At 41.7% G+C, this 23,523-nt stretch overlaps 1 protein-coding gene across 1 annotated transcript in view; it reads right to left on the bottom strand.

Moving 5' to 3' along the window:
- DENND4C (DENN domain containing 4C) overlaps positions 1 to 23,523 on the bottom strand; it is a 2,492,302-nt gene that overhangs the window by 1,618,575 nt on the left and 850,204 nt on the right. Inside the window, exon 12 of the mRNA XM_044061083.1 lies at positions 5,061 to 5,191. Within this exon, the coding sequence (XP_043917018.1) occupies positions 5,061 to 5,191 (131 nt within the window). The remainder of the gene's footprint in view (positions 1 to 5,060; positions 5,192 to 23,523) is intronic.

A 23,523-nucleotide genomic window follows, 5' to 3' on the forward strand; every position in this document is an offset into this window, starting at 1 on the left:
TGTGTTCACTATTTAAGTGTTGATGAACACTTCTTTCGATCACATAATATAGATCCCTTTGTTTCACATAAACAGGTAGCCTATTCCAAAGATATACATCTCTCTCTCTCTCCACCATATCCTATTAAGTCGCAGGCCATATTTGGGTCCCTGGAATGGGTGGCCCTAGTCCAGTCTGATTTATGGACATGCCACAAGTTCATTAGGTTTGGGTCTGAGATTGCTCTGTAAGGCAGGCATAAGTCTCCCCTAAGAAGTCTACAAGATAGAGTAAAGTGACAGGGACTTTAGTCAGTCTGTGTACGGCACGTGCTGGAGTCCCTTTATCTTCTTGGTTAGAAACCTCTGAGGTCTCTCCACTTGCTGCCGATGCTTTGTACAGTACATGCTGAATGGGGAGTCATACTCAATTATGGGCCGGATTAGTGCTGAGTATAGAGGGGTTATAACTTCTTTTGCTCTCTAGGTAATGCCTTTACTAATCAAGTGAGCCACGTAGAAAGCCTTCCTTACTACAGTAGACACATGGTGGTCAAAGTTAAGGTCAAAATCAACTTGTGAACCCAAGTCCCTTCCCACTTCATGGGTACTTAGGATATTATTGTTGATTTGATAATCTGGAGGGACACTGTGCTGAAGGGAATGACAATGCATTGCTTTGCATTCAGTTTGAGACTGTCACTAACACATCAGTCGTTGGTTAAGACCCACCTGGAGTATTCTGACATAATTTGGGAATTCAACAATTGTATCCAGTTTGCAGCTGTCTGCAGACTTGTTAAGTCACAACCCCTTAGTTTTGACCTGAACTTCTGAGACGTACATACCAAACAGTAAGGGGCCCAGCATTGACCCCTGTGGCACCCCGTTGGTACCAGGTCTGCTAGTGGATGTGGAGTCACTCACTTTGAGTGTGTGTGTGTCTGGTTTGTGAGCCAGTTAGCAACCCATCTTACAGTGAAGGAGTTTACATTCATTTGTCTAAGTTTATCGGTAATGTCTGAGTGTGGGATAGCGCTGAAAGCCTTTGCCAAGTCGAGGTATGCTATGTGTACAGATTTGCCCTTATCAATGGCCCTGGCACATTTTTGAAAATATCCACAAGATTTAACAAGCAGGATTTGCCTTTGAGGAAGCGGAATTGGGCAGGTTCCAGGGTATGGAAGTCGCCTATGTCTTTATTTATGAGGTCCATAATGCTATATTCCATGGCCTTACAGATGAGGCTGGTCAGCTTATTGGTCTGAAATTCCCTGGGTCTGTTGCTAGGCCACCTTTGTGGAGGGGAATAACTATTGCTGTTCTCCATTCCACTGGAACAAACCCTGTGGTTAGTCTATGACTGAAAAGGGTAGTAAATGGTGATGTTATTTCATGTTTTAGCCTGTTTAGAAGGCAGCATGGGGTGTTGGCTGCTCCCATAGAGGCTGTGTTTTTGCCTTGGACAAGGCTTTGATGACCCTTTCTTCAGACATGTAGGGTGGGGGGCATTTGGGGCAAGGTTTGTGATAGATTTGGAGGGAATAGGGGGATGAAATTTTCACCAATCCTATTCGCTAGCAGGTTTGCTATCTCTGTGGGGTCAGTATGTGTGATACCGTTGGTCACTATTTCGGCACATGCTTAGGTCCTACCTTTTAGGCTACGTATATAGCTGTAAAAGGCCTTATGGTTATCCTTGGCTATGCTAGCTAAGCTTTTCTCAAACAAGATCTTGAAGGATTTGACAAGTTATCTTATTTGCCTGTTGAGGCTCAGGAGGGTGCTTTTCCATTATTGGGGTCTCACCTTTTTTTTCCACAGACAGCAACTTTTTGCATTTATTGTAAAGTTTGTTGATGCTGGATGTCTACCATGGCTTGTTTTTAATTGGGGCTCTGACTTTGATACTTTCCGGAACAACCGAGTCTACTTATGCAAGTGATTATACAAGGCTTTAGTGGAAGCTTTGGTGTAGTTCACACTTCCAGCTGGGGGGGGGGGGGGCTCGAAATGCATTCATACCTTCATCTAGGATGGGGTACAGTTTTGCCTTGGTGAAGTGTTTTTTACTTTGATTTTGCCCTTTGTGCATTCTGGTGTTGGTGTCAAATCGAAGGTGGCTGATTTGTATTCAGATTTAAGTCATAAAGGTCTGACAATTGCGGTAGTGCATCCATTTGACATGTTAGTGAATGCCTGATGTAGTATGTTTGTTCCCCTTCTCACAGTATGAACAGTTTGTTCCAGGACAGTTGAGTTAAAGTCAAGGAAGTTTTGTGCTAGCAGGTTAGGGCTAATGGAGGTTTCCCAGTAGACAGTGGGATAATTGAAATCCTCCACAGCAAGTGTGTTCAGTAATATTTGGATCGTCTCCAGTTTGGTCAAGTAGGCATCAAGCTCATTATGACCCATAAATGGGGATTCTACAACGGTCCATGACATGAATGGGGATCTTACCCACCATAACCTGAACTTGCAGTAACTCCATGTAGTTGTCTAGTCTAACTAGACAGGGGGTAAATTTATCTCTGATATAGATAGTAACACCGCCTCCTGATTCTCACACATTCATTTTGCTATCTGAAGGTGTGGAAGGCATTGTAGCCTTGCAAGACCAGGGTACTCACTGAGGCCTTAAACCACGTTTCTGTGACTGCACAGACATTTACATCTTTCAGTGGTAAAAGTGCTTCCCAGATGTACAGTTTTTGGTTTAGGCTCCTAGCATTTAGCAGCATGACCCTTATTTTGTTATGACTGGCAAATTTCATGTTGATAAGTTTGTTTGAGACTTTGCCCAAAAAAGGCACTATGAGGGAGGCAAGAGTCTTTGCAAGCAGTTGAAAGCCTACAGGTGCCAGTGCAAACCGTCACTGGCACACCAGAGAGGTTTGTCGACCATGACTTTCCAGGCTTACAGGAACTGGACCCCCTTTGAATGACACCAAAAACTAAGCCAATTAGTGAAATCAATCATTTTTTGTTTATACTGTGGCATCATTCTAGGTGAGGGTAGTACGCTCAGAAGGACCAATGAAGATGCTTATTCCAAATCCTAGACAAACCACCCTTCACCAAACAGGTTACAATCAGCATAATCCTCTCACTAGAGTGCAGAAAGGCCACTTCCAATCCAAAATGGCCTAGAAAACATGCTCAGAACAAACAGCCACTACAGACCCAGCTGCAGCAAACCTGTATCCTGACTATGCTACAGCTACTAGCTACCCTAGTTTCAACACGTATCACAAGAAAATGTTTAATACAGCAGAAAAATAGTGAGACACTAATAAAACATTTAAAACTGCAGAAAATTAGCAAGGAGACTCCAAAGAATGTTTTAAACTGCTATTATAACACTGATTGGCGGGAAGACCAGAACATGCAGAACAAATTGCTTTACAACAGTGAAAAACATCAGCAAGTACGAAAACAGCAAAAAAATTGACTAAACTGGCACAGTAAGGCAGACAATTGCAGAACAGTGTAAATTAGTACACAGTACATAAATACAGTACTAAATTTGGCAGCAGACAATACAAAATACATCAAAATGTACAAATAAGCAAAAAACAGGCAACTTTTTTTGGAAGCTAAGACGTCTCTAGTCATCTGGTACCTCAGCTACGTTGTGGCTGGTAGCCCATCTCAGGTCAGCTTGGTACAAACAAGCAGGAACCTGTTCAAATGCAGAGCTTAAATACCAAAAGCTAAAAACATGAAACAACCTTTAAAAAGGTTCAAAAGGACCAGTGAGGATGTTCCTCCAAATTACTTGCATCTCCAGTACCATAGCTGAAACTGGAACAGCCTTCTTGCTGAATATAGGTAAAATTCTCCTCAGCCAGAGTTGTTTTCCCCTTCTTTTCTGTTTGATTTTCTCTTACTTTCTACAAATTTCTTCTTTGTTGGCATCTAAACAGTGCAAATACTAACCAGTAAATGGATTTTACCCAAATGGAAAGCTTTTATTGGCTCAGTTTCTGTTTTCACACTGGGAGAGCTCTAATCAAGCTGCTGATTAGTGTACAGCCATCTTATACACTTAACAGCAAAAATAAAAAGCTTTGCATCTACAGAATGTTTTTCTATATGCTCCATCTTTAGGAGCTCTTTTGCTTCCAAGTTCATACAGCTAAAATAAAATTCTAGCCAAATAAGCAGCATTCAGATATACATTTGCAATCCATGTAAAGCACGCAGCCTGCCCAAGTAACTCCCCCTTCCAGAGGATGCCTGCTGTAGGTACCTTTGAGCCTGCTTAAACAGCTGGAATCCAATGGAGAAATGTGCAAAGCAAACAGCAAAAATAACTGAATTTTTGTTAAAAATAACTATACAAAATACAACTATAAATGGTGTCCAGCGACAGTAGAAACATCATGTTACCCTTACACAGGCTGATGATTATAATGAGTGGAAAACTCTGAGTGTACAAAAATTCTAGAATACAGACTTTTTCCCTCACTTGATGGCTCCACTACCTCCATCCACTGAGCCCATTCATTCAGCAGGGCAGGGCCAAGCATCCACAGTCTAGCAGACAGCTCAACAGCCCATTTGTTTCTGCATGAGTAACCCTATCAGCTCATCCATTCCTCAGCAGTGAGAACCAAGTGGTAAGGCAGTGGGCCACGCTGCTGGCCCTGTGCAGCAATCTACACAAACACAGAGAAGATCTCCCTCTCTGTCTTAGTGGCTCCCTAAGCTCTGCTGCATGCTAACTGCAGAAAATATGCCTCAACAACAAGATGAAACCTCAAGGTTCCATGGATGTCTACCATGGCATCAGGTGTTCTACAAGCATATATTCCATAGCTACAACACCTGGTGTACTTGCTAGGTGTCACCCAAGTGGTGTGACACAGTCACTTCACTTCCCCTGGATTGGAAAGCTATCAGCAGCTGCTCAGTTACAAACTACTAGCTAAACCAAATATTAAATATCAAGTTTAATCACCATTTTTCACCTACTGAGTGACCTTGTGAACTAGCATACCCTTATCAACTACTGTCCTTATCATTTGAGATTCTTTTCCTGAAAGTTTTTTTTTTACATTTCTTTTGATATGCAATACCTATACATATGCGGTGGGTCTGTCCCATCATCGGGTGGTGGTTCTGGTGGCATTATGAACACTGTATGCTCACTCTTCTGAGATTCATCGAACTCTATCAGTCGGATGTCTTCAGTACTCTCTACATCAACCTTAGACAAAAGGATACAAAATGTTATTAGTGAATGTACAATATTAAGACAGTACTACAGGTTTTAACACTCAGTTTACTACAATGCTTGAACTCTGACAACTTACAAAAGTTCATATACAATATAAAGAAAATAGAATACACTAATATATATTCTAATTAAATTACTAAACATTTACAGTTAACTTATTAACATTTGCATAACATCAATTGTAATTGGTATGCTCCATAATCTGCAGATATTCTGAATCTATGAACAACTGTACCGGTACCAAGCATCCTTGAAAGGAATTGCAAGGGATGTCTAAGACCATAACTTTTCAACCTGGTAATCACATTGTGTAAAAGAGAAGACTGCAATGTTTATCAAAGTGGGAATACCCCAATTTTACAACATGCAAGTTTCATGTCACATTTTATGACGTAAGGATTACACTATAACTAATCATTCAGTGGTGCTCGTCGTGTTTGTTCTACTACTTCAACTTCTTCGTAAAACTAATTATACTTGCTACAAATGAACAAATACTCTAACCTCTTACTCTTTACAACTCTAAAGAAATTATCTCTAGCTTCTCTAATCCTTTAAAAAGTGCTCTCCTCCATGTCCCTAAAGACAGATATGATCCAGACAGTATGTATACGACAGAGACACAGACTGACTAGGAGGAGGAAGGCAGGAGGGAGCAAGTGCTGCAACAATGGTCATACTTGAAAGCTTGGCCCCATGGCACAGACAGACGGCACCTTGACTGGGACCCAGGTGACTGGAGTTCAACAAGGGGCTATTGCACTGGAGGAGCTAGACATGGAGAAGGTCTGAAAGGGTGTGGCTTGCACACACTTTTCTTGGAGCTTGCAGAGGGTTGCTTACACCTGGAGGCACACTGCTGGAGACCATAGAAAACCACCACTTGTGCTACCAATGGATGAGAAAGGTTGCTTTCAGGGAATGTCCCTTCCTGAAGTGTGCTGTCATCCTTTACAGTCAAACCATTGCACCTCCATCTCTGGAACTTTGCTGTGTGTAGAGGGGATAGGGAGTAATAAAAAAAAAAAGGCGGAACCAACCCTGATGGCTGCCTAAATGATGAACACTCCCTGACAATCTTTGTCTTGGTGATGAGGTTGAATGGGCCGACTGGTGGGGAAGGGACTGAATCTTCTGGCAGCAGAAAGAAGGAGGGGTAGTTATTTTAACATGTGGGAAATTTTAGCAGTCTAGGTGATAAAATTCTGGAGGAAGCCTTGCACGATCACCATGCCAAACCCTATCATCCTCAGACTGGATTTCCAGCTTATGTTTTGAAAAGGTGTGGATTGAAACCACATGGAGGCCTCAGAGATACTATGGCTTTAGAGACATCACTGAAAAATGCTGCCGATTTAAAATTTGCCATAACCTTTCCCTGAAAAGGATTTCTGTGCTCTTCACAGCACAGCAAAATGAACATGATCGGTCCGTTAGAATGAGTATGCTTAATGACTAGTCCTTTAGAATGAGTATGCTTAATGACTAGTCTTTCCACTTTTCTTAAGCCTTTTGGTCCTATCTATGCAGAATTCAAGTAACTTGTGTGCATCTGACATGCAAGACTTTCTCACCTTTACTTTACAGCTTTGGAAAACTGTGAATTTGAATAGTCTACTAAAGGAAGGCCCATAATGCCACTTTTGGTGCATCTTCAGGCTCACAATGTTTATATAAAAGACTACATATGGCTTCTGCACATTAAGGCTTACTACTCAAATTCTCTTACCATAAATAATAAAAATGACACTTTCCAGTGTATAGATTTAACAGAACATCATGCTCCTGGTTCATACAGAACCAATGTGATTTCTGCTAATGCAAAATTAGGATCGCAAAGAAAAGGAAAACCCACAATGATGAACAGAGATGCGGGACCTTTTGAAGAAATTTATCAGCATGGTGCTTGCCAAGGATTAATCCAGAGAAAGGCATGATGAGATGGGTAAACACTGAACTTTTGTAGAGAAGTATTAAAAGTCCTGCTGCAAAAAGCTCTGACAAACTGTGGTCCTGGGAACTGTTGCCATACAACAAGAAGAAACTCCGCCATTTTGCCAGATATGACTTCATTTTTTAAAGCTTCTTGGTTTCCTTTTCAATGTTAAGCTTGTCCTGAGGGGGGTGGGGGGAGTCACATGACAGGAAAAAGGGTCACACATCACTGATGTTATAACTTGAGGCCCTGGTAGTATGGGTGAGCAGATGCATGACCTGCTGGGTAAAAGAGTAGAGACAAGGTTTTAAGGGGATTCCTTACACAGTTCTATTGCAAGTGAAAGCCAATATGGTCTCTCACAGAAAGGGGTCAGAAGTTATCAAGTGGGGTCATTTTTCCATCACCTTCTGAATAACTCTCAGCAGTAGTGGAGTAAGTGGGGCACGTAGAGATAGAGGTTGTTCCACAGGGAGGAGGAGACAACTGGTAGGTGGCTAAGGTGGTAATCAAGTATATTATTCATATGTGCATCTGTTTTTTTTTTAAATGTGCTTTTCTAACAGTAATTACAAGTCATGCCAACCCAAGATAACTAACTATGCAATACAAGGCATTCTTCAGTTTGTAGTGAATGTGCAACACAAATCCTGAGCACTAAGGAAAGTGAGAAGAAACAGTTTTATGTTGGCACTGATCAAAATCGTTTTTTCTAAATACATTAAAATGTCCAATCTTCAAGTAATGGAAAATAAAAAACTGTTTAATACAGTATGATTTCATGAGCCTGGTTATGGGAAGACCACATGAGAACTCCTCTTCAGACACTCCTTTTTGATGCAAGTAATAACACCATTTTGTCAGTAATGTAGCAATGTCATAGTGGGTTTGTCATTATGTGTTTATAAAAATGCTTGCACTTCTTGCTTTTAAAAACAAATCAGTACATAATCTGCCTGCTTGTTACCTACAAAAAATGCTGGGTAGTATCTACATAGAAATAAAGTTGCTGTTTTTACTCAAAAATCTTCCGAATCTAAACAGATTGGTCAAAAATGGCTGAAAAGACAATGGTGAGCCTATTCAGACTGATGGGCAGACATGTCTTAAGCTATTACGAGTGGCAGCAAAATGAAAAATGAATCCATCCAGTAACACTCAAACAAAATCCATATGAAAGCAGAGACTGCCTTGTGAATGCCTCTAGCATTGTAAAGAGACAGCAAGCAGCCCTGGCTGTAATGAAAGATTGGAGATGGCAAAAGTTTATACTTTTTATCAAAATTTGGAAAATTATGTGGAAAAAAAGACAGTTTGAATTTTTCCAAAGTAGATGCATGTTAACAGTAAGGAAATTCTTTTTTGCTTTAGAAATACATATTGAATGCAGGTAGACGAGTACTTGGAGAATTTCAACTTCCTGATGTAAATCTGCATCCATGTGTATTGCGTATGGACATTTTTATACTGTCAAAATGCAGGACAGGAGTAACAAGCTACAGTGATAATTCATTAAACTATCTGGCATTACTCAGAGTTGGTTAAATTACTCCATGATACATACATATCACTAGTACACGCTCATCTGTTTCAGTGCACAGCAGGATTTTTTTTAAGAAAAAATGTGTAATGAATGGCATAGCCAATACAATTTGCCATAAATCTAAAAGCATTTTATTCGACAGGATAAACCAAGAGTTAGCAGTAAGGAAAATAGTTTGTCAGGGACCTCAGCACAGAATCTGTCATATGGCAAGACAGGGTTATATAAATAACTATGCAGTGAATTTCATTTACCAGATACCTGACAAATTATTGCTTTGATAATGAAGTCACCTGCAGTATGTTGTGTGTTGAACTATATTCCAAAGATTCTAAGAATGTGAACTGCAGGTGCAGCAGTATCAAACAAGCAATAATGCCTAACAGGGTGTGTGTGTTAATGTGTAATTAATGCCCGCCCAGGGGTGTTATGAGGCCAGATGCCTCCGGCGGACAGCCTCTACACCCCTGGAAGGGTTTCAAGTACTACATTATTTTTTTTTATATATTTTTAATGTAAAATAGTTCCTCCGCCTACTGTTTCAAACTTGCTGTTGTATGTTAATGGTGTTGGAGAAAGCTTTTTACATCAAACGTATAAAAAAATAATATAGTGCTTAAAATAATAATAAGCAAGCGAAACAATTTTTACATACAGCCCATTCTTTCTCCCATACCACATAGTCTCTTCTGTTTTCATACAAACATTCACTCAAACAAGATCGGTCTCTTCCTCTTTCTCAGTCTCCAGCTGCTTTCATACACACATTCATTCCCTCTCACATGTAGTCTCCTCTGCTTACATACATGCATTCACTCACATATTACTCTCACTTTCTCTCGTCTCTCTCACAAACACAGTCTCTCTGCAATCATACACGCATTCACGCACACATGCAAACACACGCACACTTCTGTTTCACTCAGTCGATCGCTGTCTCTCTCACACAATTTTATTGTTTTTATTTTTTCATTTTACACTTACTAAACAGCAAAAATGTTGTTTAGAAAGTGTAAAATAATGGGTCGCTCACTCTCGCTGACATGCGCACACACACACAAACACACATCTTTTTTATCTTTTTTTATTTTTTGTTTTTATTTTTTACATTCACTAAATAGCAAAAGCACTACTTAGTGAGCATAAAATAATGGCAGTCGTTCCATTTCCTCAGTCCGAGCTCAACGGCAAAGTACAGTTGTGTACACCTACCATAAATGTAGATGTTTGAATGTCTTCACTGTTGCAGACATAACTGTAGGGTGTTCCTGCCGGCAGGCAGCCCGAGGTCGGCCAGAATCCCAAAGTCTGGGTCCGGCGTCGGCTGTACCAGCAAGTACCCTGACGTCAGAACGCAGAGATATAAAGCTGACCGCCGACGCCATCTTCTCCAGTCTTTCTTGCCCCAGATGTCAGAAGTCCCCCAAAATACCCAAAAAAGGTGTCCAAAAAGGAAACACAAATACACCACAAAAGAAGAGGAAGATAAGAGGGGATAGGTGGGAGGGAAACACCTACTGCAACAGTGAAGACACTCTAACATCTACATTTATGGTAGGTGTACACAACTGTACTATGTTCTTCGTGTTTCACTGTTGCAGTCATAACTGTAGGGTGGAATTCCAAAGCTGTGATGAGGGAGGAGGTTATGTAGAAGGGGCAGCCAGAAGGCCCTGCAAAACAGCAGAGGCAAAACCTGCCCTAGACTTAGAATACAAAGGGAGATTACAGTGCTTAGAAAAAGTATGCACTGAACTCCAAGTGGCAGCTTCCAAAATATCCTTGGTAGGAACTCCTCTGAGAAAAGCTGCTGAAGTGGCAACTGCTCTAGTAGAATGACTTCTAACAGTACCAGGAATCTGCTTCCCAAAGTGAGAGTAACAAAACCTTATCCCATGGGCAATCCATTTGGAAACAGTTTGTTTAGAGATAGCCTTGCCTAGAGAACTGGAGGCATAAGAGATAAGCAACTGATCAGATTTTCTGAAATCTTTAGTTCTGTCCAGGTAGAACCGTAGCTGTCTGTGTACGTCCAATGAATGCAAAATCCTTTCCCCTTTGTTTTGAGGATTTGGAAAGAAAGTAGGAAGGTGTATAGACTGATTTAAAGCCACTTTAGAAATCACCTTAGGCATAAATGTAGGATTGGTCCTCAAGGCAACTCTGTCTTGGTGGAAAATAAGGTATGGTTCCACAGCCATGAGAGCTTGCAACTCTGACACCCTTCTGGCAGAAGTCAAAGCTAATAAAATAGCTGTCTTCCAGGATAAGAACTTGATGTCTGAAGCAGCAGCAGGCTCAAAGGGAGGTAAAGTAAGCTTTTCCAAAACATAATTAAGATCCCAAGCAGGAACAGGAGGAGTTCTAGGTCGTCTTAAATTCTTAGCCCCTCTCAAGAATTGTCTCACCAGCTGGTGAGAGAAAATGGGGGGATCAGTGTTGCAATGGGCCGAGATAGCAGAAGCATGGATTTTAATGGAAGAAAAGGAGAGGCCTTTAAGCAGAAGGTCAGAAAGGTAAAGTAAAATGGAAGAAATGTCAGGTAAAAGAGGATCAGAACCTTGATCCCGCATCCAAATACAAAATCTTTTCCATTTAGAAGCATAAGATATTCTAGTGCTAGGGTGCCTAGCTTCTAAGAGAACATCCAAAACTTGTTTGGGTAAAGCAGAAGGAATCAAAGGGCCTTGTAGAGCCAAGCTGCCAGGCAAAGAGTCTTGATTTGAGAGTGTAGCATCTGACCCTGATGTTGGGACAGAAGAGAAGGAAACAGAGGCAGAATCCATGGAGGCTCCAAGAACAGGTGTCTTAAAGTTGGATACCAAAACTGTCGAGGCCAATTTGGAGCTATCAAAATGATAATCCTGGGCTTGTCCTGTTTTATTTTCAGTAGTACCCGAGGCGGAAGAGGAAGAGGAGGGAAGGCGTATCCAGAAAGATTCCTCCAGCTGAAAGACAGGGCATCCACTTTCCAAGCTGTTTTGTGGAAGGACCTGGTGCAAAAGAGAGGCAGCTGATGATTGAGATGGGATGCAAACAGATCTATCCGAGGACAACCCCAAACTGTCGTAATCCTGCTGAATAAGTTGGGGTCTAGCATCCATTTGTGAGGATACAAAAGATTTCTGCTTAGGCTGTCTGCTAAGAGATTCTGTTTTCCTGGAATGAATTGAGCTTGAAGATGCAGATTCAGATTTAGAGCTGTGTCCCATAAACTCATGGCTAGTCTGCAAAGGGGGTATGAGTGAGAGCCTCCCTGCTTGTTTATATACCACATGACTGTGGTATTGTCTGTGCAAATCAGAAGATGTCCTGGTTGCAAAAGATTCTGGAAGGCTAGAAGAGCATTTTGGACTGCCAACATTTCCTTCAAGATGATGTGCCAGGGGAGATGCTGCTTTGTACAATAGCCCTGCTGGCAATTGTTTAGGTAATGAGCTCCCCAAGCATAATCCGAGGCGTCTGTGGTTATGATCTGAGCAGGAAGAGGTAGATGAAAGGGATTCCCTTCATTTAAAGCACAAGCCCTGGACCACCAAAGGAACTCTTTTTGGAGGTAGGGAATCAGAGGTATCATTGTTTCCAGGCTGTGGTAATGCTGAGACCATACACTCTTTAGGTACCATTGACGTTTTCTCATATGAAGCCTTGCATTTGGAATCAACAGGATGCAAGAAGCCATGTAGCCCAAAGCCTGCAGGAATTTCCTTGCAGTGAGCTGAGTTAAAGTAGCCAAGGTCTTGAAAATTGATGCCAGCTGTACTTGTTTGGAGTAAGGAAGGCCCTTTGCAAGCTTGTGTTTAGAAGAGCCCCCAAAAAGATCATTTGTTGAGAGGGGATCAAATGTGACTTTTTTGTGTTCACTGAAAATCCCAGTAGTAGGAGAAGACGCTGAACAAACTGCAGATGTTGAAGTAAAAGATCCTTGCTGTCTGCCTGAATAAGGCAGTCGTCCAGGTAGGGGTAAATTTGAATTCCTTGGAGTCTGCAATAAGCTACTACTGGAGCCAGACACTTGGTAAAGACTCTGGGCGCAGTAGATAAGCCAAAGGGCAGTACAGAGAATTGAAAGTGTCTCGAACCTGCCTTGAATCTGATGTATTTTCTGCGTTCCTGTCTGATGGGAATGTGTAAATAGGCTTCCTTCAAGTCCAATGTCACCATCCAAGCATCCTGGGAGAGCATGGGTAGAAGTTGTTGCAGAGTAAGCATCTTGAATTTTGGAATCTCCAGGAAGGTATTTAACACTGAGAGTTCCAGAATAGGTCTCCATGAGTTTTGTTTCCTTGGGACCAGAAATAGTCTGGAGTAAAAACCTTTTCCCATCTCTGGAAGTGGAACAGGTTCTATGGCTTTCATGACCAATAAGGCGTCCACTTGATTTAAGGCCTCTGACCATTGATGTTTTGGCAGATCCGGCCAACCCGAAGACCTTGGCAGAGTATGAAAGTGGAATTTGCAGCCTCTTAAAATCACGTCTAAACCCATTTGTCCTGGGTAATAGGAGTCCAATTTTGGTAGAAAAGAGAAAGTTTTCCTCCGAGAGGGGCTTCCAGGCAAGGAGGACCTGTAGCCCAATGGAGAGAGTCATTGAGTCTGCTTCTTTTGAGATTGAGGTCTGTCTTCTCCCCTTCTAGGTGAAGAAGCAGTCCATTGTCTGGACCTGTAAGAGGCCTGAGCCTGTCCCCGACCTCTGGAGCGTCTATATCTTCCCCTTTGAGGCCTGTCAGACGTGGGAAAGGACCAATTTTTGGAGGGCCAATTTCTAGAAAATCTAGGAGACTGAACTTGCAAAAAATCTTTAACAGTCTGCATATACTTTGCTTTTTCTTCCATCTTTTTAATAACTTCCTCAGCCTTGGACCCAAATAAGACATCATGCTGAACAGGGGCATCTAACAGTTTAGCCTTAACCTGTTCAGGTAAATTCTGCTCAAGAAGCCAAGTATGTCAACTGATAACAGTACCAGAGGCTGCGGCCCTGCAAGAAGCTTCCAAAGCATCAAAACCACAATGTAAACTATGTTTGCTAACTTGTTCAGTTGCATGCAATACATCCTGTAATTCCTTGTCCTCTGCACATGCAGGAAAGGTAGAGCGCCTTTGCTTTAGAACAGACAAAAGAAATTGCTGATACTTGAACATGTGAAACTGGCAATTTAAAGCTCTAATAGAAAGGGTAGCAGAAGTGTAAACCTTTTTACCCCACCTGTCCAAGGCACGGGAATCCTTTTCAGAGGGAATAGGATTTTTAGATGAAGCGGCCTTAGCAGCCCTAGACCCTTGAGAAATGGTTTCAGGATCAGCAGAAGGGTTCTTAAATAAGAACTGATGGGAGTCAGGGACTCTGTAAAATCTATCAGGCTTAGAAGGAGCAGGCGGCAAAGAATCAGGATTTAGGTTAGCTTCAGAAAAAGCATCATCCACAATATCAAGTACAGGAGGAATAGCCAAAGGTCTGTGTTGAGGGAGAAGGAGAAATTCCCTAAGTCTCTTCTTGGAAGCAGAATAATCCTGACCTTCCCAATGAAAATGCTCCCTCATCTCATGTAAGGTTTCCCCAAAAGAGAAATCTTCAGGGGGAGAAGCAGAGGGAAGAGAGTCCTCTGCATCAGAATCCTCATAAGGAGGAAAAGAATAATCCTGGTCAGAGGAAGAGACAGAAGACACAGAAGCCTGATCAGAAGAATCATAAGGAATATCCTGTCTAGGCCTTTTTTCAGGAGGAGGGTGAGAACCCCTAATCATTGTAAGTAAATCTTCAGCCATCCGAAGTAATTGCTTCTGGGACTTGGGAGCTGTATCCGAGGCAGCTTGTGAAGAAACCCTTGGTTTAACTGGAGTCTTTGACTTTGCCTTTGTCTTTGTAGAAATAGTAATATTAGAAGGCCTGAAAACCCCCTCAGAAGCCGGTACCTGCACAGCGGTTCTGGACCCATCTGAAGAAGCGACGTCCGAAGGTCCTGCAGCAGATAAAATACTGGGCCTAGAAGGCTCCCCATGGGAGTCCGTGTCGGCCATCGGTTCTGAAGTGGCGGATGACAGGGGCTGCAAAAGCGCCTCAATGATGACCACCGAACCCGAAGCTGGCTCCGGCTGCGAAATATCATGTTTGGACCTTGGAGGCCTATCCTTGTCTTTGTGTTTTTTCTGAATTCCGGTTGTCGGTAAAGTATCCGACGACATCCTATAATTATATCGTCTACCGAAATAATTCAAGGCCCAATCGTACCTACGCTTGATAGTGCGAGAATTAAACCTGGCACAGAACCGACAGCAAGAAACGTCGTGGTCAGGGCCTAAGCAAGGTAGACAGTAAGAGTGGAAATCTTTATGAGGTATTTGTTTTCCACACGATATACAATTATTAACTTTTTCTGACATCGGAGGAGCAAGAAAAAGTTTCTAACGGGTACTTAGCTTGAGAAGAGAAGTAGAAAACTTCGGACCGACGACAATCAAAGCACGTTGTCTGAAAAACGCCAACCAACGACTTGCGAGCTGCTTTCCACCGCACGGCAAGAAAGACTGGAGAAGATGGCGTCTGCTGTCAGCTTTATACCTCTGCGTTCTGACGTCAGGGTACTTGCTGGTACAGCCGACGCTGGACCCAGACTTTGGGATTCTGGCTGACCTCGGGCTGCCTGCCGGCAGGAACACCCTACAGTTATGACTGCACCAGTGAAACACGAAGAACATCTTGATATGCTGCTGTGAAGCAGTGGACTTGTTTTTCAGTGCACATTACTTGTACGTTAATACCCTGCTGGAGAACTCTCGTTCTCTAATCAGGGTACTGATGTACAGTAAAGCCCATTGTCTAAAGATGATTAATCTACACTTTGTAAAAGCATAAAAGTGGTTCCTTGTCACTCAGCAGTGGCAAAGTTCAAAACAGTATGCTGATCCCATCTTCTTCAGAGGCTTTTACAACAAAGGAAGCATTTGCAAATTAACTACATACTTTAGCAAGAACTAGTAATAACTAGAAATAAACTGTGCCTGTGATATCTAAACTGGACATGTGCTAGGAAATCTTTAGATTTTCACGTAACGTTGGCTCGGAGAAGCTGAGCTAACGTGAAACCAGCTGCCTTATTCTTTCAGCAAGTTTTTAAGTTCATTACTTACTTATAGCAAAGTTTTTATAAATTAAATGAGATAAATAGACTGAACTGTAAAAAGAAAAAATGAAATGCGTGTGTGGGTTTCGTTTAAAAGGCTGTTGGTAAATTCAAACTTTCTATGGCTGAGACCATATAATTGACCTTCCAGAAAGTCAAAGCATTTGTATGGTGATAGAAGTACAGTGGGGATCGTGGAATTTACCCTTTTCCCCACTGTAGTGCAATCTCAGAGTGTGTATATATAGGGGTGTGGGGGGTGAAGCTACCCTGCAAAATACATAGATTTTTGTTACTTTGTTTTGTTCGACTTTTCAGAAAGTCGATCATATGGTCTCAACCATATGAAGGTCGATCTTCTAACATAGATCCGTGTGTGTGTATATCTACATATATGTATTGATATACACACACACACACACATAAATTGATAGATATCTATATACTAGAATTGCATTCCAGAAAACACAATGTAGTTTTTTTTTTGTTTTTTTTTTACGAGAGTAGTCCCCTCTACAATGGCAACTGTTGCTCTTGTGCATGTCATATCATGTGAAGTGACGAACCATCATGATAGGTTTTGGACTAGTGGAAATTCCAACTGATGTGCCCAGTAACAGTTTGCTCATTACTTTGTCATTTCCTTTACCATAAAACAAGAAGTCCTAGATAACTGAGTGATACACTGACAACAGTAAGTTCAAGCAGATGTTTACAGTTTTTGCCTATACAAATGCTCATTCCAGAAAGTTTCTGACCATTAAGGACATTACATCTGAAAGACTTTCTCTGCCCAATAAAGATGAGAGAGGCATTGGGGTGTCTAGCCACAGAGAGACTGTCATGCATCTTTTTCTGGCCTATTCCTTCCTGATATACATTATTACTTTTTTTTTTTAAATAAAAGAAAAATAAAAGGTAGACAGAATTAAAAATCTACTTTCACAGGTTTTCAACAGCAGATTTTACTCAGTTCCTTATTTCAAGTCCATACATGAAGAAATTATAACAAGTACCTTGTAAGTGTTATAACCATTAACATGATGAATTCTGGACAATGGTAGCTACTTGCCAGATGGCTACAAACCAACATGTTTTATGACAGATTAACCACTTATGCACAAACTAAAAATAAATGATCTTGCTACAACACAGTACTGCAAAATGTACTGACAGAAAAGTTGCATTTCTGTCCATATGAAGATGTGCTTATAAATAAATTTTACATTAGAAAATATTATCTGGCATGATTCAGGATGCCCCATCCACTTCTACAGACGTGTGGAAACACAGAACAGCTTCAGCCATTCTGTATTACTCTGAGTGACAAGAGAATTTGAATAGTTGAAGATTATGTAGTACTCGTGTCTCTTGCTTTATACATCAGTAAAAACTGACCTTGAGGATGTACCAGCATTTCAGCCATATTGCTTCTGAATGCCCATGACTTTTTATTTCTTTTTTTTTTTACTTTTTAAGTCCTTATGGATTCATTCAAGCCAATAAAGCCAAACCCCGCTAACTGTAGACATGCCAAGTTTCAAACTTGTTTTATAATCTCATCATTACAGCATAACAGGATTGTTTGGCTATACTTAAAGCAAAGAAATTAAAATCAAGCCTGATGTCCATAGACATTAGGCTGCCTGCAAAATATCCCAAATAGCCTCCAAACCAAAGGGCAAAAAGGGCACACAGAGAAAACATTCAGTAAAAAGTGCAAGAAAGACCCAGCCATGCTGGAATCTTCACTGTGTGGTACATTAAACCTCTTGTAGAATGAAAGACATGGGATATAATGCAAATAACTACTTAAGGACATAACTGACTCAACTACATGTTAATTCTTCAGACTGTGATTACACCAGCAAACAGCACAGGAATTAAAACTTTTCATGGGTTATAAATCTAGAGGGGGAAAAGGGAAAACAAACTTACAGGCAGGCAGTGTGAAAGATTAATGCCTGAAACTGTTTACAAGCTCTTTCTTGTACCTGAGAGCACAATTTGATTCCTTCTACATCTACCTCCGTATGTGTACTGCATGACTGTGAGCAAGTCACTTAGCAAGGAAGTGCTCCTTGGTGGTTCCTACAAATTTCATCTAATGCACATGTGGTAGAATCACAACTGGTTGAATAAAATTCACTGAATATACATCTTGTCAGCTACACATTTCAATGAATCACATTTCATGCAAAAGTGTAGAAGGGTACCAGTTATTTGCTGTTGGTGTGGTTTATAACTGAGACTGTAGCAGTTACAAGTTAATGGACTCTAGTAACAATTATGCCTTGCAAATGTCCATCATCCATGTTGTATCCACAAATGTAACAGTTGTTATGCTACAAGGATTCATTTGAGTAGTGCTTTATTTTTTCTTTGCAGTTGTACTAGTATATTTAGGTACAAGGGTGTGGGAAAACAAAGACACCCCCCCCCCCACATGGGAGATGCAGGGGACTTACCCCTGGGGAAAAAAAAAGTTTTGAATGCTCATGCCCTATATATTTTTAGTGAAATCTGTTTTCTATTCATTTTATTCAATGCTTTGTGGTGATTCCACCAAATGTGCATTAAACAAAATGTAAAACTCCCCTGGGTTACCAATTAGAAGGGAACAGAACATACATGGTACTGAATTTTTTTTTTTTTTTTTTTGAGGGGGTTGGCCTGAACTGAAAGAAAAGAACATGCAATTGTGCATGCATCTAAGGGCAAATATGTTTGCAAAATAGACACTTTAGAATTTTTCTATTGCATGTCCACTGAAAACAAAACTGGCACTGAATAATTTAGTAATATCCAAGTACTGCAACTGCTGACTCAGAATACTGCCTGCTGGCCAACAGCCACATGCAGCATCATTAGCTGTGGTAGCTTTGTAAATTAGACACGACAAACAATGAGAACAAGTATATTCTAGGTAACAGTGACAGACAAGGTGGCTGAACTAGTAGTCTCGAATGAGTCACGACAAAGTTCGCCTTTGAAAATATACCTCAGTTTAAATACTGAGCTGGAAAGACACAGTAAAGCACCAGCAGCAACAGGAATCCAAGACTTCTAAGTTTGTAATGTGTAATGCAGAAGTAGTTTGCTAAATAACAGATCTACAGTGGATACCTGCAAAGAATACTGATACTTCCAATACCTGCTTTGAGCATAAATCAAGAATGCAGTCATTTTTATCTGATTCAGATACTAATTCCAATCAAAAGAAACTGAAATGGACAAAAGTATAATTAGGCCCTAGTGCACTATCATTTCAGCCAGAAGGACAACTTTAACTACAGCAACTTTTGGACAGTCTACATCTGATTAAAGGCATGATCTCCTTCACCACCCCTACACCACTATTATTTTTTGTTCTTCTAACCCTGAGGTATGAATAAGAGATACCTTGTAAAAGAAAAGGAGAACAATGGACCATGACTATGCTTGTGCATGCACAGTGATATGTACTATTGCTTGTGAAAAGCGTTCACAAAATAAAGAGGTAAAGAACAAGAGATATGTATACTTCCGGAGTCATGTAACAGGTAATTATGCATCAATCATAGTGAAGGATTCCCTGCCCTCTAGGCAAAACAAAGACAAAGTTAGTCTGAGACATGTGGCAACTAAAGCTAGAGAGTTGTATCCGATTACAGACTCAAGTGACAAAACTCCTGGTTTCCAAATATGTCTGAATGTCCAAATAATTAGAATCATGTTTAACATACAATTACTGACTTGCTGTTTCCAGTGTTTCTGGATCATCTGATTCAGCACCTTGAGGATGTGGGTGTGTACTCCCTAGCCTAGATCTGATATAGCGATAAATCAGGGTTTTATTGTAACTGTGCAGGTGAAAAGTCATCAGTGGCCAACAGACTCAGTGGTCTTGATATGAGAATCCCACTAGGCAAACTCTGTATACATGCAAGTCATAAGCCCCTTTTAAGGGGTTGTGAATTTTGCTCCACTATTTTAAATATGCAGCCTTGCTAATGGTACTATTAGAATGAGCACATCCACTCATGCATGAATCGTGCCATCCCAAATAGAAAAGACACACTCCTCCAAAAAAAGGAAGCCAATCTGGTGGTCACCTGTCATAAACAAACTATACAACAGAAAGAAGAAACTGTTGCAGAAAAGAGGAAAATCCCAGGATGCAAAAAACTCCCTTACCAGCCTCAGTAAGAAGCTGAGATCCCTCATACAATCCTCCAAAGCTAGTTACGAAAATAAAATTGCCAAAGATTCCAAAGACAGCCACAAGGCATTCTATAGCTATGTCAAGAATCTAAATGGCAATGCTCAGATATGCTCTGAGCTACAACAGAATGGCATTAAATATACTGATCCCAAGGACATTGCCAATATCATGGCAGATCGATTCAGTGCCAATTCACCCCCCTGTCATCCCCTAAAGGGCCCATCTCAATACCAAAAGAATGCCAAATTCCGGTAAACATGGCCACACAGGTAAAAACTGCACTTTCCAAATCTAAGAATACAGCACCCATGGAACCAGACGATATCCCAGGCTGTGTACTACATGAACTACAAAATGAACTGGTACCTCACCTAAGTGCCACGTTTAATCATAGCCTCACCTCAGGCTTCGTGCCCACTGAGTGGCGCACAACTACAGTTATCCCACTCCACAAGGGGGGACCCACCTTGGATCCTGGGAACTACTATCCCATCAGTCTGACTAGCCTGGTCTGCAAGGCCATGGAACGTATTATCATGGAACTTACAAAAACACTGCAACCTTCAAACACTAGACCCCACCCAGTTTGGGTTCGTAAAGGGCCAATCGTGTCTCCTGAACCTGATTAACTTCTTCGAATCAGTCTCCACAGCCGTGGACAAGGGTAAGGCAGTTCACACAACCTATCTGGACCTTGCCAAGGCCTTCGACACCATCCCCTACTCTGGAATCATAGATAAACTTACTAAGCTGGGCATAAATCCCTATGTCACTCGATGGGTTGCCAACTGGCTTACTGACAGAACCCACACTGTAAAAGTAGCCGACTCCAAATCCAGCTCCAGACAAGTGGAGTACCCGCAGGGTTCAGTCCTGGGTTCACTCTTGTTTGGCCACTACTTCTCTGAAGCACAGGCCAACACTAAGGGACTCTGGCCAACAAAGTTCACCGATGACTGCAAACTGGGAGCCATTACTGAATATCCAAATGATGTGGATATTCTACAAGAGGGCCTTACAGAAACAGATGCTTGGTGCCAGAGCCATGGGCTCAACTCAATGCCAAGAAGTGTACAATTATCCCCTTTAGGAAAAAAAATTTACCCATGAATTACCACATAGGTGGCAGTACACTAAACACCAAAAGTGTGACAAGAGACTTAGGAACACAGGGGGGCAGTGGTCTCACCTTCGATAACCACATCGCCACAACAGTCAGGAAATCCTTCTATGCAACACACCTCATCACTAAGGGCTTTTCATCCAGAAAAAAGGTGGTCATTGTCCCACTGTACTCATCCCTCATTAGACCCATCAGAGAGTACAACGCCCCATTTGGTATGTACCTCACAAGACATCTGCAACAACTGGAAAGGCTGCAGAAACACCTCACTAAAAGAATCACAGGCCTAAAGCAGATGCCCTATGCTGCCCGACTAAAAAAAACTCCCGCTTTTCTCTAACGTATCGTCTACTCAGAGGCGATCTCTGCTTAACATACAAGGCCATGTCAAACCCAGAGCTGCTGGACATGCTACACTTAAAGAAATCCCAATCCATCAGTGTGACACACTCCAAGGACCTAAACCTTGCATCACAATGAGCAAAACATGCTGGAGGGATAGGTTCCTGACCCAGTGACTCCCTATACTCTGGAATAGACTGTTCATGCATGTCAAGCAGAGCGCCTCCTTGGCACTCTTCACTTAAAATGAACCTTGATGACTGGATGGAGATGAGAAATTTCCCCCGGGGATCACGTCAGTCGCCCTGCTAGACAGGGCTCCAGGGAAGTAAATACTGTAGGAAGAAATAGCCAGGGAATTGTTATGGCTAGGCTGGTAAAGACCCTATGGCCAAAAGCCTAGTGCCAACCTATGAACCTATGTTAGGGACCGTATATTACTGTGGAGTTGAGAAATTCCTTGTTGTGAAGAGCATCTTCTGCAACTTTTGTGGGAAACATTACCTTACAAGCATAATTTTCTGCGGAGGAAGAAGACCATATTCATGGCTGTAAGCAGTAGGGCCCCACTAAAAACCTTGTATGGTACAGGGGTTGCAATGGACTTGGGCAGATACACAAAAAACCTCAAGATCTGATACAGGTGACAGTATACTGGGGAATTTTTTCCACTTCCTCCTCAGATTTGGCTTTTAGGCAGTCTTTTTGAGGAATGAGCAAATATGAATGACTCTGGTTGTTAGGAAACCCACTTATGGGACTAGACATTTTGTAAAGATCCTGGGAGCAGTACAGAGTCCAAACAGTAATGTGGTAAACTGAAGTTGTGATCTGTACTCTCTGCATACTGGCAAATATAAGTAGGCATCATTACATATTGGTAGATGTAAGCAGGCAGCATTGAAGCCCATTGTACCCAAAACTCTTCATGCATTAACAAGGAGGCTACGTTTATGAACAGAGTTAGCCCTGAAGATGCAGAAATGGCTTCTAAGAACATGCTCTCTGGCATACTGGAATAAATTGGTGACTATTTCACATACGGCCAAAGCCTGAATGGTGGTTCAGATGCCTGTAGGAGATGGCTGGGAAAGATGGAAGTGAGACTTCTGTCAGCTTGCTCATCTGAGTAGGAGGGAGGTGGCACTTGCTCACCACAAGGGATTCCCCTAGTAGGACAGCACCAGGCATTACCCGGTGGAGTTCAAACATGCCTAGCATGTGCTGTGTCAATGTATCTCACACTGTTAGCTGGGGAACTCAGCGTACGAAACTTCCACTCAGGAAATAGCAATAGCACAGCTTGGGAGATGCCACTGAGGAGACCGTGGTGTGCTCTCAGAAGGAGAGGGCGGGCTGACTCTAGAATTAAGACAACTAGCCTGCTCCTCATCATTCAACTCTTACTGGAGAGCAAAGAGCTGACTGCGATTCTCAGGCAAGGGCAAATAAAATAAAAGGCTCATGTCAACCTGAGAATGCCTGGCTTCTGTACCACCAGACCTAATGGTGTTACTGGGTGTCGGTGGTAAAAGCCATCAGGCAAGGACCGGGGGGCGGTGGTAGGAACAGAACTGACTTCCATGGCTGGCTTATCTTTCTTGGAACCAGGAACAGAATGGATATTAAGTTTTTTTCCCTCACTTTTCCAGTGGTATACTTTCTATTGCTCCTTGATTAGCAAGGAAACCATGAATAGAAAAGCCATCTCTAACTGCTCCACTGTAACTTGGGTGTCCTTATGAAAGTCAGGAAGCCATGAATTCTGCTTTGTATGCCAAAATACTGACACTCAAGAACCATCTTGTCTAAGGTGACCTGTCTTCATTTTTCTTTTCTAAAAAAAAGACTGCACTGCTCCCGTTGAGACTTGGTGTAGGAAATTGCTGCAGATGGGGAGGGGGAATGTAGAGGTTTGTCTCTACAAGCATGACTGACTAGAAAACCATGTAGTGCTTAAAGATGGCTGCTTTAACTTACCCTTTTTATTTTTATACTATTTCAAATTCCAGAAGGCTCTCCTCTGCATG

Source organism: Protopterus annectens, chromosome 2.part0 (assembly GCF_019279795.1).
Source record: "Protopterus annectens isolate FY-2018-M chromosome 2.part0, PAN1.0, whole genome shotgun sequence".
Classification (NCBI taxonomy): Eukaryota; Metazoa; Chordata; order Ceratodontiformes; family Protopteridae; genus Protopterus; species Protopterus annectens.